Source organism: Melanotaenia boesemani, chromosome 11 (assembly GCF_017639745.1).
Source record: "Melanotaenia boesemani isolate fMelBoe1 chromosome 11, fMelBoe1.pri, whole genome shotgun sequence".
NCBI classification, from domain to species: Eukaryota; Metazoa; Chordata; class Actinopteri; order Atheriniformes; family Melanotaeniidae; genus Melanotaenia; species Melanotaenia boesemani.
The window spans coordinates 37,530,729-37,547,270 of record NC_055692.1 but is presented as its reverse complement, the minus strand read 5'-3'; the positions used below and the strand labels follow the sequence as shown (position 1 = coordinate 37,547,270).

Sequence of the window (16,542 nt, the reverse complement as noted above, 5' to 3'; positions counted from 1 at the left end):
TCCCAGTGTAAACCAGTCTGTAACAGTTTTAGTCCCAGTATAAACCAGCGTGTAGCAGTTTTTAATCCCAGTATGAACCAGTCTGTAACAGCTTTTAATCCCAGTATAAACCAGTGTGTAGCAGCTTTTAATCCCAGTATAAACCAGTGTGTAACAGCTTTTAATCCCAGTATAAACCAAGGTGTAGCAGCTTTTAATCCCAGTATAAACCAGTGTGTAGCAGTTTTTAATCCCAGTATAAACCAGTCTGTAACAGATTTTAATCCCAGTATAAAACAGTGTGTAGCAGTTTTTAATCCCAGTATAAACCAGTGTGTAGCAGCTTTTAATCCCAGTATAAACCAGTCTGTATCAGCTTTCAATCCCTTTATAAACCATTCTTTAGCAGCTTTTAATCCCAGTATAAACCAGTCTGTAGCAATTTTAATCCCAGTATGAACCAGGGTGTAGCAGCTTTTAATCCCAGTATGAACCAGTGTGTAGCAGTTTTTAATCCCAGTATAAACCAGTCTGTAACAGTTTTAATCCGAGTATAAACCAGTGTGTAGCAGCTTTTAATCCCAGTATAAACCAGTCTGTATCAGCTTTTAATCCCATTATAAACCAGTCTTTAGCAGCTTTTAATCCCAGTATAAACCAGTCTGTAGCAATTTTAATCCCAGTATGAACCAGGGTGTAGCAGCTTTTAATCCCAGTATGAACCAGTGTGTAGCAGCTTTTAATCCCAGTATAAACCAGTGTGTAACAGCTTTTAATCCCAGTATAAACCAGTGTGTAGCAGTTTTTAATCCCAGTATAAACCAGTCTGTAACAGTTTTTAATCCCAGTATAAACCAGTGTGTAGCAGTTTTTAATCCCAGTATAAACCAGTGTGTAGCAGCTTTTAATCCCAGTATAAACCAGTCTGTATCAGCTTTTAATCCCAGTATAAACCAGTCTGTAGCAGCTTTTAATCCCAGTATAAACCAGTCTGTAGCAGTTTTTAATCCCAGTATAAACCAGTCTGTAGCAGCTTTTAATCCCAATATAAACCAGGGTGTAGCAGCTTTTAATCCCAGTATGAACCAGTGTGTAGCAGTTTTTAATCCCAGTATAAACCAGTCTGTAACAGTTTTAATCCCAGTATAAACCGGCGTGTACCAGTTTTTAACCCCAGTATAAACCAGTCTGTAACAGCTTTTAATCCCATTATAAACCAGTGTGTAGCAGCTTTTAATCCCAGTATAAACCAGTGTGTAACAGCTTTTAATCCCAGTATAAACCAAGGTGTAGCAGCTTTTAATCCCAGTATAAACCAGTGTGTAGCAGTTTTTAATCCCAGTATAAACCAGTCTGTCACAGTTTTTAATCCCAGTATAAACCAGTGTGTAGCAGTTTTTAATCCCAATATGAACCAGTCTGTAACAGCTTTTAATCCCAGTATAAACCAGTGTGTAGCAGCTTTTAATCCCAGTATAAACCAGTGTGTAACAGCTTTTAATCCCAGTACAAACCAGCCTGTAGCAGCTTTTACTCCCAGTATAAACCAGTCTGTAGTTTTTTTTAATCCCAGAATAAACCAGTCTGTAATGGCTTTTAATCCCAGTATAAACCAGTCTGTAGCAGCTTTTAATCCCAGTATAAACCAGTCTGTAGCAGCTTTTAGTCCCAGTATTAACCAGTCTGTAGCACGTTTACTCCCAATATAAACCATTCTGTAACAGCTTTTACTCCCAGTAAAAACCAGTCTGTACTTTTTTTTAATCCCAGTATAAACCAGTCTGTAGCGGCTTTTAATCCCAGTATAAACCAGTCTGTAGCAGCTTTTAATCCCAGTATAAACCAGTCTGTAGCAGCTTTTAATCCCAGTATAAACCAGTCTGTAGCAGCTTTTAATCCCAGTATAAACCAGTGTGTAACAGCTTTTAATCCCAGTATGAACCAGTGTGTAGCAGTTTTTAATCCCAGTATAAACCAGTCTGTAGCAGCTTTTAATCCCAGTATAAACCAGTCTGTAGCAGCTTTTAATCCCAGTATAAACCAGTCTGTAGCAGCTTTTAATCCCAGTATAAACCAGTCTGTAACAGCTTTTAATCCCAGTATAAACCAGTCTGTAGCAGCTTTTAATCCCAGTATAAACCAGTCCTTAACAGCTTTTAATCCCAGTATAAACCAGTCTGTAACAGCTTTTAATCCCCGTATAAACCAGTCTGTAGCAGCTTTTAATCCCAGTATAAACCAGTCTGTAGCAGCTTTTAATCCCAGTATAAACCAGTCTGTAGCAGCTTTTAATCCCAGTATAAACCAGTCTGTAACAGCTTTTAATCCCAGTATAAACCAGTCTGTAGCAGTTTTTAATTCCAATATAAACCAGTCTGTAACAGCTTTTAATCCCAGTATAAACCAGTCTGTAGCAGCTTTTAATCCCAGTATAAACCAGTCCTTAACAGCTTTTAATCCCAGTATAAACCAGTCTGTAACAGCTTTTAATCCCCGTATAAACCAGTCTGTAGCAGCTTTTAATCCCAGTATAAACCAGTCTGTAGCAGGTTTTAATCCCAGTATAAACCAGTGTGTAACAGCTTTTAATCCCAGTATAAACCAGCCTGTAGCAACTTTTAATCCCCGTATAAACCAGTCTGTAGCAGCTTTTAATCCCAGTATAAACCAGTCTGTAACAGCTTTTAATCCCAGTATAAACCAGCCTGTAGCAGCTTTTAATCCCAGTATAAATCAGTATGTAACAGCTTTTAATCCCAGTATAAACCAGTGTGTAACAGCTTTTAATCCCAGTATAAACCAGTGTGTAGCAGCTTTTAATCCCAGTATAAACCTGTCTGTAACTTTATGGTTTTGTTAGTTTATAGAATACCATTTTTTTTTTTTTAGACAGAGAAAAATTCCTGGGAAATATTTTTTGGCTTCAATCTTTCAGAGTAAAAGGTCCACACTGACTACACGTCAATCATTTTAGTTGGAAGAACTGTATTCGAGCTGGTTTGCAGTCGTGAATTAAGTTAGGATGGTTTGCTGTAATAGATTATAGAGGGCAGTGGGGGAGGGGCTACAACCTGGTAAAAACAACAACAGATAAAAATTTTGTTTGAAAATGTTTTGTCTTGTTTTATTAATTTCTTGTTAAGAATTAAATACATATTTTAAATAAATAAAATCATTTAACTTAAAGCAGAAGCTTAAAAAGTGTGATTATAATTTGGTCTGTGGTACAAATCTTCTAGTGAGCATGTCCAACATAACCTCACACCGTCAGAATGGTTGAAACTCAAACATCTAGAAATTCACTGATAAACTGTCTTCATTCCTCAGTTTCATGACTCGGGATTAATCAAAATTTCTCAAGAAATTCAACTGCACAAATTTCTTTCAGATGTTCAGAAAACTCCTGAAGAAAGTTTCACTGGGTTTTAACAAGTTTAAACCAGGAATGACTGCTAGTGTATCCCTCTGGTGTGTTCAAGGGCTGCATATTTTTAACTAGTTTAAACCCATTTTAGCCAGTTTAAACCAGTTTAACCAGTTTAAACCAGGATGGACCATTGGCGAATCTCTGTGGTGCGTTTGAGGGCCATGTTTGTTTCTGTTCAGCCCATATTTTGACGTGAAGAACCTTTCAGATTTCAGTGGGTAAATATTGAAGCCTTCTCGGGTTTCTGGGGATGTTTAAGGTGATAAAAAAGTTCTGATCATTAATCAATAATGGCGGGCACAGTACACTACAGGATACCCCCCCATGATCAAAGTCAGCTAAGGTCCGGTTGTCGAATGTTTTTAAACGACATGGTTTTCCTGCAGTGCGGGTGAATTAAGAGTGGTTTTCTCCGCTTTCATCCACTCGGAAAGTGAGATTGTAGATAATGAGCATGTTTAATATTTGTGACTAGAAATCTTGGGGTGGGGGGAGGGGCTGTGTCATGTCACTTGGAACAAAAGCCAATCATGACGCGAGCTGACTGACGGAAAAACGACATAAAAACAAACCAAAAACATGGCCCTCGGCTGGTCTGATGAAAAAACAGGTTCAGTTATCGTAACGCGCCACATTTGTGGCAGCAGCCGTAATGTTATAATGATGAGAAGAGTAATCAGATTACTCGTTACTGAAAAAGGAATGCCGTTAGTATAACGCCGTTATTCCCATCAATCCGTTGCTTTCTTTTTTCATAATGGTTTTTCTTTTTTGTGTTTATAGGAAAGTAAGCCATCATTGCTGCTTCCTGTTCGTTTACACTGAAGTTTGACTGCGTGAGAATTGAAATATTGAGCATGAAGGACCTGAAGAATGGGTTGTGCTCTGTAGTGTAAACCACACTGTAAGATCAGAAGAGAGATGTCTTGTGCGATCTGCCTTTACAAGTGTGGTCTGAATCTGTGAAGGTTCCTGTGATGCGATCAGCTGTAAACTGATCATTTCGTCTTTGTCCGACCAGAGTTCATCCAAAGCTCTGGAGCAGGAAGTCCGCGAACGCGCCACCGTCCTCCAAACGGAGTTCGAGAACTTCGTCCACGCAGATGCTCAGACTCTGCAGGCCGCCAAGAAAGGTAGGTTGATCATGTAATCTCAGCACACAGAGCTGCCGTCTGATTGGCTGACTTGTCTGTGATGTCACCAGCGCTGCAGTCCTTCCTGCGGGCATACACCACCTACCCCGCTCACCTCAAACACATTTTCCACATTCGCTCACTCCACCTGGGACACGCCGCAAAGAGCTTTGGCCTCAGAGATGCTCCACGAGGCCTGACCTCCACCGGGGGACCCTGGACCAGGACCAAGCCGCAAAAGAAGCCTGACAGGAATCCAGCCAAGAACCAGAAAGCTGGAAAGAAAAGGTGAGATTTTGGTTGTGTCAGTCAGAAATCTGCAAACTTTACTTAAACCGTCACACTGCCGTCATGCTGATGAGGAACTGGAGACGTTCTGTTAGTTCCTAAATTTACTCAGCTGACAGGAAACGAGAAAATGGGTCGGAAACTTTCAAATAAACCTGGACTAAAAACCCGATTCCATCATTTCTGAGGTTCTGTTCGCAGCTCTGAAACATTTTCTCATGCACAGTTCTCGTCTCGCTGTATGTGATGCTCACTTCGGAAACCATGACGACGATTGCGCCTTTAGTCGACCTTTGTTCCAAGTCATTTGTCTCAGTTCCCTCGCTGTTCTCAGGTCATGTTCCAGATAGATTATTGAGCGGAAGCAGTTAAAGGTGTCCACAAAACCTACTTGTTTCGGTCCTGAAGTCGCCACCTGAGAAAAATGAGCTCACTGAGCATGCTTACAATCTCCTTCACTTGTATTTTGACATGGTAGTAATGAAGATGTCGCCAACTCTGATGCTGGTTCAGAGACCCATTTGGGGACTTTGTTGATAGTTAGCGTTGTAGAACCGCTTCTAGACAAGCTGGACATATCAGGTCCCTCAGAAAAAACCTAAACTTCCAGAATTACCTGATGAATTAGAAGTCAACATGTAGAAAGAGATTATTGTTGGTTTTAACAAAAGTTGTGAAAAACAGAAATATCAGTTTTCCTTCTGATGACTGTTTATCTGCAAATCTAGGATCATAGCCATCGTCCAGTAACATTGGAAAGTCATATATAAACTCCTTTAGAGAAGTAAAAACATGCTTTAGTTTTTTTTGCTTATGAATCTGTAAACAGAAAAACCTCTGAATATTAAAAATATCCAGCAGATGACTTGATTGAAATAAGCGCTGCATGTAAACGCTCAGCAGGCCTCAAACAGGCCCTGGTGGCCCCAGTTAAGCCACCACGTATGTCACATTCTGCATGCTCCAGCTCTTCGCTGAAAACACTACTGTAAACCAAACCCAGGTCCTCGACCGTCTCCGCGTTCTGCTGGGCTGCAGGTCGTCCCCACTGCTACAGGAAGTCCTCATAATGTTGGTGTCCTGTCAGGGTTTGGTCTCCATTTTGATGTAAAACAAACACTTGTGTTGGTTCTTCTATATTTTTCGGGATTCATGTTCACATGGTCCGTTCGCAGGACTCCACTGAAAACTAAAACCAGGATTTGAACCCTGAAACCAGGTGTTATCTGTCAGACAGGTGTTTCTGACTGACTGAGTGAAGACCACAATGTCTGAGGAAGGATGAAGGCAACAGATGCCTACCTTAACGAGACTTCAGCCTTCTTCCGTTCCTATATAAGTTTTAAGCTTTTCACAGCTTTAAACTGCTAGCAACATCACATTTATGCTGTTTACCAACAGAAATCACAGGGCCAGAATGCTGTAATCCACACCAGATTTTTCCAAACAGAAAACCTTTGCAGAGAACCGGAGATTCCAGATTTAAAGATGGCTGCACCCAGAACCACCTACAGTCCATTATTGTCTTTAATAAGTTTATTTTCAATACGTTTTGTGTGCACAAACAGCAGCGAGTTGTTTAAATGGATAATTCTGTTTGTGAAACGTTGGTCAGGCCTTGTGGTTCTATGACTGAACCGGCTGCTGTTGTCATGGTGACGCTTTTACTGTGGGTCTGTGATCGTCTAGTTTTGTATACCATCATTGTTGATGCCACATTCTGCTTTTTGGAGATGTCCGTTTTTTTCCCGGTCGGTGCAGCAGGAACACCCAACAAGTTTTTACCCAGTACTGATGTCATCTACTCACTCTGAATGACGAGCCAACTGAAATGCATTCTAGGAACTGCGGTTCTTTCCTTCAGCTTTCCTCTCTGAGCATAATCTGATTGGTTCTGCTGGTTTGGTTTCAGGTTTCATCTGGGTCAGAGGGAGGCCCGGCTGTTCCGCTCCGAGTTTTCCAGCGGGTTGGAGGAAGGCAACGCCACGAAGAGAAAGAAGAAGATAGCCGGTGGATCCAAGGAGGAGGAGGAATGACGAGGTCCGGCATGTTAACTCTGATGTTAACATTCAGAGGGATTCCCTGATGAGTCACCTGGAAAACTTGGGAGAAACCAATCGCATGCTGGAGCAGCAGTCCGGCCGAAGACGATGCTGAGCGAAGATGGACATAAGTCACGTGATCTGGAACAAAAAGTCTCAGAAAACATCAGAAACAGCATTTCCTGAACTCACCGAGGGCCAGTGGAGAGTCTGATCTGTAGTCTTAATTAGACTGTAATGATTTAATGATGACGGGAAGGAGACCTGAGTCCTGGTCCGGAGGTGGCACCTCTGACAGGACCACTATTTTATCTCTGATGTCCCATTAAATCCTTTCAACTTGCTTCTGTTTGTGATTCAGTCGTGGTCGAGAGACCGAGAGCCTGAACGAGCAGAGGGAGTAGATCAGAGAATAAAACTTTGTTCTGGACCAGAAAAGACCTGAAGCAGCAGTTTTTCTGACTGACCATCCTGGAGATGAGCAGGTCGAGTCTTGCAGTCGCTCCGGTTCCTGCGTCCTCCTCATGACTTCTGAAGAACTTGAGATATTGCCACAGAAACGCTGATTTGGCAGGATTCTTATTCTGGTCCCGGGTGAAGACTCAGATCTGCACCAGACTTTGTTCACAGCTGTTCGCACCGCTGCATTTGGGTTTTATGTGTGGGATTTCTCTGGAATATTGGTCCTGTAGGGCTGCCATAGCTCATGAATTCCTCTGTGTTTCTAGAAGTTTTGACTAAATGTGTTTTTATCTGTGTTTCATGAAACCAGAATAAAGAAATTCCATCAGTGAAGGATCTGAAGACCAAACGTCCTCAGCTGGGCCGGTCTGAGCCTGAATCCGGCATGAGGACTCCCACAGAAACACAACAGATCCAGCAGAAACTGGATTTTAAAACATAAAGTTTTAAGAGCTTCGTGAAGTTACTGCTGCCTTTTACCTGCACAATATTTCAGCCTCTGGTTAATGTTTGATCAGATGATCTGAGGTCCAGCTGCTTCTTGGACAGATTGAAGGTCCAGGAAAGATCTGGACCTTAACAGCAAATGTTTGTTGATCAACTATCGATTAGGTCCAGAATCATCAGTGAGCAACAGACCGAGATGAAGACTCCAGTTTGTCCAAACACCCACAATCATGTCCAAAAAGGTCCCAACCAGTCCAGTTCAAACCAAATCTAAACCAAAACCCTGAGAAGCCCAGAATGACCCGGATCATCCACAGAACCATCAAAGGTCATGATGTCATGACGACTGGATCAAGACCAGCAAAGGTTAATTTAGTTTTATTTATAAACAACAAACTCATGACAAAAGCTTTTAAATCAGCCCCTAAAATTCTGATCCAGTTCATTTCTATTTGATTCAGTCCTCCGTCCTGAGCTGCACCAGGTGAGGGTGGAAAGAAAAATAATCTCCACACGAAGCATCTGCGTTGGTGAACCTCATCACTGATCCCCTTACAGGGTTCAGCATGAGACCCTACGGTCCTGGGGCCTTATTTATAAAACTGTACATAGCAAAGCAAACTACAGGCGGCGTCTGCAGCGCGCGTCTACTAACAGATTTATTAAAGCGTGCGCACACACGTCCTCCACCTGTTTCTGTTTAGAAATCAGAATCAACTCTGAAGTGGCGCAGGTGAGGGAACGCCTTGCCCCGCTCACATGGTGGCTATAAATGGTCAGGTGGACGCCTGTAATACATATTCATCACATCGTTTCCATGATGGCTCGGGAGGGAAGAAGAGGAATTTTTCAGGGTGTGAGACAGAGATCCTGATGGAGCACGTTGGAAAAGGTAAAAATGTTTAACTGGTGGACACGGCGTGGACATTACTGGTGTCAGAAAGACAGAATAGTGTCAGCAGGTGGAGACGCTGTCATCACAGCGTCAGAAGGGAAGAAACGCCAGAGGAGTCAGAGAACGTAGGGATGGATATCTCAGTCGGTAGAACATCCGTCTGTCATACAGAAGATCGAAGTTTAAATCCCAGAGTGGAAAAAAGCGTTTGCTAGACGACAGTAATGATGCTGGTAATTTGTTTTAATTTCTAAAATAAATATTTACAGATACATCTGAGATTGGTGGCAGTTTATTTAGTATTAAATAATATTTCTTTCTAGTATTTACTATTTACTCCAGCTGGGTGGGCGGTGCTGCAGCTGGGTGGGCGGTGCACCGCTATTAACCAGGTGGACAAGGAGAGAAAAAGACCGTGTGGACAGAAATGAGGACAACAATAAAAACATTGTGTAAGAATAAATAAAGGAAATCCTCCTCTTGTGTGTTTAATTAGCGTAGCATCATTTCTAGACCTCCAGCCTCCAGTCTGGTCCCGCTCTGCTGGAATGAAGGACCAAAGCTACTTTCCACACTGATGCTACATGCTGGCAGCAGACTGGCTCCTTATTTATCTGGATGGGTTTTATAACATGAAGTTTTGTTTTACTGGTTGAGCTTCTTATTGACATCATGAAAAAAGATAAAAGGTAATAGTGGATTGTGTACAAATGTCTCACATTTCATATCTTTTCCTGGTTTTATTCTGGACTGTTGGTATCCCTGTTTCCCGTTTTCTAGATTTTGTGCGTACGCCTGGGTCAGAGTTGCCATGGAGGAACATTTTCCCACCAAGTTTGGTTTTCATAAATCCCAAAAGTTGATTATAGAATAGAAATACTTTATTAATCCCTTTGGAGAGTCCTCAGGGAAATTTGGGTACCAGCATCAATGCACCACCAACAGTAAAGCAGGACAAGCACAAGACACAATATATACAAGTACAAAGCAAAATAGAGGCAAATAGAATACAATAAATATGACAATAAATAACAATAAGATAAGTTAAATAAAACAATAAAAACAAGCATTGCACACAGTAGAGGTGGTACAGATTCCCAGTTCACTATTGCATGTATAAGTTATAACAACTGTTTGTATGGGTTATTGTGCATGTGTTGTATCAGGCGGACTGCACACCTCCCTCTCCCCCCTCCTTCTCCCCCTCCCTCTCCCCCCTCCCTCTCCCCCTCCTGCCTAATGCAGAGTTGTACAGTTTGATGGCTCGGGGGACAAAGGAGTCTCTGAGCCGGTTGGTCCTACTCTTGGGGAGGAGCAGCCTGTTACTGGTCAGGCTTCCCTGTGCACTGATGACAGTGTGCAGAGGGTGACTGGCATCATTCACAATAGCCAGTAGTTTTTTTAGTGTTCTCTCTGCCACTGTCACCAGGGAGTCCAGCTTCATGCCAACCACAGAGCCCGCCCGCCTGATGAGTTTTTCCAGCCTGTTAGCTGACTTTGATGTGATGTGGTTGATGTGATTTGATTTGATGTGCGCTGGTTTTTGTTCCTACGTCAGCTTTAGAAATGAGGCCCTTGGCGTCCAGCTTCACGTTTCTGGGATCTCGCATCAGCAACGACCTGAAATGGGACATTAGCACCACTGCTGTAGCAAAGACCAGAGACCCAGAACCCACCAGAGACCAGACTTCCTCAGGATTTGCAGGAAGAACAACATCTCCACTGGTCTACCACTATCCTAGAGAGATTGCCATGTTCCTTCTCAGGCTGGTTTGGGAACTGCACAGAAGCAGACAGAGCTGCTCCAGAGGGCAGTAATCATCCCAGATCAGGCTGTCAGACCAAAGCCTGCAGCATCAGCAGAGACATCACCACTTCCACCATGCCTTCTCTCTGCTGCCCTCTGGGAGGCGCTACAGGGCCCTGAAGTGCCGTACAGCAAAAGGTTTTCCAGCTGCGGCTGGAGATGAAGACAACGGAGCTGCTGTTACTGGACGCTGTGTTCTGGCTGGTAGAGGATCTGTTTTAGCCGCCATTGCCAAGTCTTTAGATTGTTTTTAATGACATTTAGTTAATTTGATCTGCCTTTTTGGGTGATTTTAAGTGATCGTACGAAGATGCTGTAGTGATCATTGAGGCAGAGGTGGAGCTGCTGCCTTTACTGGATTTTGCCTCCCTGCAGCAGTGCAGCTTGGTGGTGGCTGGCGTTGCCAGATTTGGTGTTTTCCACGTATATATTAAGACCTGTGTACCATGTGTTATAGCCGGGATTTTTTTTTTTTTTTTTTTTTTTAACTTGTCCTGTCCAGCATCATAGCAGCATGGTTGCTGTATCGTGCTGAACAAATTTGCTCTGCCAATCTCATTCATTTATTTATTTATTTACTTTGAATCACAGAATCTATGTAATCTTGCTGGACCTGACCGGAGGGGACAGAAAAAGATGGAAAATAGCAAAAAGAGCAAAAGGGAAAGAAGAAAGGAGACAAAAAGATCACAGACAGAAGGAAACGACCCTTCAATCCGCACCACCAGACAACAAACTGTTACACCTGTACATGAACACACCAGAAAATTTCATACAACTTTTACAAAAGCAGAAACACACACACAGAAAAAACAGGGCTGCTAGTCATTAAGAGTTTTTAAATAATAACCAAATCAAAAAGACATAACAGCGACCAGATACTAACTCACAGGAAAAATACAAAAATAATTATCGCTTAGTATTAAAACCCACTGGACAACTCAGTAACTGTGTCAGCATGCAGAGCATGAGGAAGAGGAGTGATTAGTGATGAAGAGTGGTGAGTGAGATCATGCACATGCGACCACGCCTCCACGGAGGCCAGAGGCAGACCAGGGCCAGAGACCCGGCCCCTCAGCAGCAGACCCGGAGCACCAACCCAAGCCACCCCACCACGAAGACGACTCCAGCCCCACCCGAAGGGCTGCAGAGGAGAGCCCAAGCAAGAAACCCCCCACGGTCTTGGGACACAGGTCCCAGTGGGCCAAGATCGGCAGCCGCCGGCCCCGCCAGGGACCGGCCACCCGGGGCAGCCCAAGCGAAGGGCCCAGGAGCCCAGAGGCGGCCGCCCCACCCCCCAAAGGCAGAGGGCCCGCAACATGCCTAGGAGGACCAGGCCCCCCCAGACAACCACCCAGCGTAGGCCAGTGCACATCCCAATGTTCCAGCTGCACACCCTGGGAACCATGGCGCCATCGACCCCCTCCCCCCACTCCCCACCTACTCCAATCTGCACCCCATATAACCCCACACTCACACCCTCCCCTGAGCCGTACCCACAAGCACTCACCATCACACAGTCACATCACACATAACCCACCCACCATGCCCCGTGGGGGACACCCCAGGCGGACCAGAGGACAGAGAGCCCCAAGCACCCCCCACCCACCCACCCACCCCGCCACTCGACCCAGCACCGTGGGACCCGGCCCCTGGTGCAACCACCTCACCCCGCTCACCCCCGGCCACACCCAGGGGGAACAGGGGTGTGAGAGGTCCCCAATACCCTCTCCCTCCCCGCTCCTGACTGTTTATGTAGTTTGTGTTGTGTGCAATTAAAATTGAGGGGCAGCGACCGCAAGGAGCCGGGAGGTGGCCCCGCCCGACATGCACCGCATGCCATGCCTCCCAGGTGTTGTTTGTGTGTTGTGTTTCTTGTGTTTTGGTGTCTAGGTGCAATTAAAACTGAGAGGCGAGTCGCCATGGGGTGCATCCAAGGAGACCACTGAATGGCCCCCTTTGCTCCACCCCGCATGGCTCCACGCCTACCCACCCCCCCACATGCCTAACAGGGAATGAAAGGAAGGGGACAGCGGCAGAGCCCAGACCCACGACACACCACCCCCAGGCCCGCCCAGGTCCCCCCCACAAGTGCGCTTAACCCCGCCCCAAACACACACAGAAACCACCAGAAGTTGTTTGTGTGTTGTGTTGGTGTTTTGATGTCTAAGTGTAATTTAAACTGAGAGGTGAGTCACCACAGGGTGCAGCTAAGGAAGCCACTTGGGTGGCCCCCCTGGCTACACCCCGCATGACGTGCACGCCTCCCAAATCCCTATGTGTGTGTGTGTGTGTCTCTGTGTGTATGTAAGAGAGATAGAGAGAGCAGGGAAGAAGAGGGGTCCAGGGATGTAAGTCCGAAGGGAAGAGAACCTCCCTCCGGATGGTGAGCTGCTAACAGCACTAGGCACCCCCGTTCCCCAGGAGACCCTCCAGGGAAAGACAGGCCAGAGGCAGCCGCTCCCTATGACCACGCCACACAACGAGTGCAGCCAACGAGCCGCCACTGACCCCAGAAGACACCCAAGGGGGAAGGAGAATAGCAGGAGAGCCCACATCCACGGCGCACCACCCCCAGGCCCACCCAGGCCCCCCCACAGGGTCATGTCATCCGTCCCCACCCACCTACTCACCTATGATCTTGCACACTCCCACTCATCCTAGCACATACATACGCACACACACAAACATACCCCCACACCCACACAAACATCATCCAAAGCATAGACACACACACAACATACAAACATCCCTGTCTCACACCCCAGCACCTCCCCCTATAATCCCCCGAATCCCACTCAGCCCTCCTTCAAACTCCTACACCCCTCCTGCCCCCGGGCCATACCCTGGGTCCCAGGGCGGCAACCAGACACCAGGGCATGCACCAACCCACACCATGGCAGCACATCCAGACAGGCCCAGACCCCCGGCACATACGGATCCCATCACCCCAGAGGGAGGTGGGACCATCCCCAGAGCCCAGAACCCCCGCCCAGCCCGCCCCAGAATAGCTCGGCTGCCCGGCCCAGGACCGACGCCCACCAACCCAGGCGGCACCAGTGGCCTCACCCCCCTGCCTTCTGGATCTATGATTGTATTATCTATGTCAAAATTTAACCTTCTATTAATAAGAGTTGCTGCTCCTCTCTGCCTAGAATTATAACAAGCTGAATACACGTGTGGAAACTGGGTTGTTGAGAGAAGATCTATTGTTGAGTTTGATAAATGAGTCTCTTGGAGTAATATTATATCTGCTTTTATTTCTCACAAACGATTAAAAATGTTTAACCTCTTTTCCCTTGTGCCAGCTCCACGCACATTCCAAGTGACAAATGTGAGTTCGTTCATGAACCAACCACAGAAATGAGGCTATATGCATATTACTGAAGAGTGTGTGCGTGCATCCCACTGTTTCTCTGCGTGCATGTGTATCTGCCAGCTGGTTGTGACAGGGATGTATGTGCACTTGTGCTGTTCTGTGTGTGTTCCTGTGAATCATGAAAAGTGCTGATGTGTATATAATATAATGACAAGTGTTACCGTTAACCGTTAAAGGGTCGGAGAGAGGAAGTGTAAAGAGTGAAAAGAGCGACAGTGCCAAAGGAAAAAAGTCATTTAAAAAACGCATCTGTGCTGAGAGCAGTGTAGTGGAGACGGGCAGTGGATTTACTGTTAACTAAATTATCTTTAATGGCAGTTTTATGGATATAACATGATCTAGTGAGAAAACAGGAAAATTAAAGCACATACAAAGTCAGTAGAGCCACGGAGTGATGTCCGGGTCACGGTACAGCTGTCCATTAATAAATAATTTATCCACCGCGATGACAGCGCGAGCGCCTTCAGCGATAAATTTCCTCCTGATCGGAAACAGGACTCTCCGTCTGTCCAGAATCTCTCTCGGATATTGGTCGTTTACTCCAAAGTTGGTTCCCTTCAGTTCGCGGCCCTGGTTCTTCACCTGCTCCTTCTGTTTGAAGCTGACGAACTTCGCTACAATAGGTCTTGGTCTGCTGGACCCGGGTTTCCTCCCGCCGAGCCGATGGACTCTGTGAAAGGAGATGTTTTCCACCGTTTCCTCCGGGAGCTTCAGGTGAGTTTTGATGAAGTTTTTCACCGTGGTCTCGGGGTCCTCCTCCGTCTGCTCTGGAATTCCTGCAAACACCAGGTTCTCTCTCATGCTCCGCGCCTGCAGATCGATCACCGTTTCCTTCATCTTCTTATTTTCCTCCGAGAGACGGGTCAAGCCCTCGGTGAGGGATTTTACCGACTCTCTGAGACCAGCATTTTCTACAGCCAGAGTTTCCACCTGCTTCTGGCTGAATTCTAGTGATTCACGTAGCGCCTGGAACTCTTTGTGGAGAATTTCTACCAGGCTCAAACGTGCATCCAAACTACTGAGTTTCTTATCTACAGAGATCAGAACATCTGTTGAGTTGTTCCCCGGTTGAGAAATAGCTCCAGGTGAATCCTCATTTCGCTGTCTCTTGGACTTGGATGAGGTGGAGGGGGTGGAGGCGTTGTTTGGTTTCCCCATGACGATTCTGTCGTAACAACGATCTATAAAATCTGTCAGGCTGGCCAAATCCTCCCCGCTGTGCTCCAGAGTGTACCCTTTAAAGACACTATTTTCCTACTTTAAAGAATATTTTGATTAGGCTGGCACAAAATACAATTGAATGAAAGTATAAATGTTTGGGCGTGCCTAGTTTGAATCTGCCATCTCCCCGGAACTACGTCACCTACAGCATTAGCGTCACTTACCTGCCACCAGCGTCACCTACCTGCAGCGTCCTCCTCACCAACCTCCGTCCTCCTCACCTACCTCTTTAGGTAGCTGGGATTTTGCCTGGAAGGCTCCATGAGCGCGTTCGCAGTAACGTTCATCAGGCAGAAAAACAGAACGTTCAGTTCACCTTCACCCAGAATATGAACCAGTTCATGAACCATGGTTCAATCAGCTTGTTCAGGCACAACACTGGCCAAAAGGCCCCTGAAAATGGACCCCTCAGCTGTTCATGACCTGAACTTGTGCCCCGCTGCCCCTCCCCTCTACCCTCTGCACTTTTTTTTATACACTGTATTTATTTATTTAAAGATGTCTGCCTGTGCACATGTGTGGGCGTTAGTGTGTAGTGAAGAGCTTTTTTTTTTACATTACATTGTATTATTTAATATACAAATAAAATTATTATTATTATTATTATTATTATTTAATCGGGTCTTACTGTTGCTGTTTGTGGTGAAAAGTTTGATTCCAGCTCTAAAAACTCTGCTAATCTGTTCTCGTACGACTGCCCTTGTTTGACATGAACCATGAAGGTCCCACTGGTTTCCATGGAGATGAAGGAAGTTTATAGTGAAGGATTCACTCTTCCAATCATAGACTATCTATAAACTATTATTGAATCTGGTATAGATGATCTGAGATATTGTGTATTTCCTCGGATTACTTTACTTATTCCTCATGAATTGGGCTGCTCAGTCGCTTTTCTTCATGACCTGGTTCTTTTGCTCACTACCCACAGCTGTTGGCCATAGGTGAGGGAACGTAGATGAGCTGGTAAATCCAGAGCTTCTCCATTCAGCTCAGCTCCACATCACTGCATATGCAGCACCGATCCACCTGTAGCTCTCTCGCTCCATCCTTCCCTCACTCCTTAACAACCACTTGGGGCAGGACCTCATTGCAGACCCAGAGAAAACACTCCACCCTTTTCCGGCTGAGGACCGTGGTCTTGGATTTGGAGGTGCTGATTCTCATCCCAGCCGCTTCACACTTGGCTGCGAATCACTCCAGTGAGAGCTGAAGATCACGGCCCGATTAGGCCTACAGAACCACATCCTCCACAAAGAGCAGAGACCCAATCCTGAGGCCACCAAACCGGATCCCCTCAAGTCCAACAACAAAACACCACTCGGATTCAGATCAGGGGGGCCGTTGTAAACCCCAACGTACAGGCACCAAGCAGGTGAGGGCATAATCATTGCCCTCTATCTTGGTGCCTCTCACCGGGAGCAACTCCAGAGTGGAAGAGGGTCCAGCCCTTCTCCAGGACACT

The 16,542-nt window shown here is 45.5% G+C and overlaps 1 protein-coding gene across 4 annotated transcripts in view; it reads left to right on the top strand.

The window, feature by feature from the left end:
• ddx31 (DEAD (Asp-Glu-Ala-Asp) box polypeptide 31) overlaps nt 1-7,212 on the top strand; it is a 45,879-nt gene extending 38,667 nt beyond the window's left edge. For all 4 annotated transcript variants that reach the window (XM_042000158.1, XM_042000159.1, XM_042000162.1 and 1 more), the window contains exons 19-21: nt 4,428-4,539; nt 4,611-4,827; nt 6,740-7,212. In XM_042000158.1, coding sequence (XP_041856092.1) covers nt 4,428-4,539; nt 4,611-4,827; nt 6,740-6,863 — 453 coding nt within the window. In that variant the 3' untranslated portion in view covers nt 6,864-7,212. The remainder of the gene's footprint in view (nt 1-4,427; nt 4,540-4,610; nt 4,828-6,739) is intronic.
• Nucleotides 7,213-16,542: the final 9,330 nt, after the last annotated feature.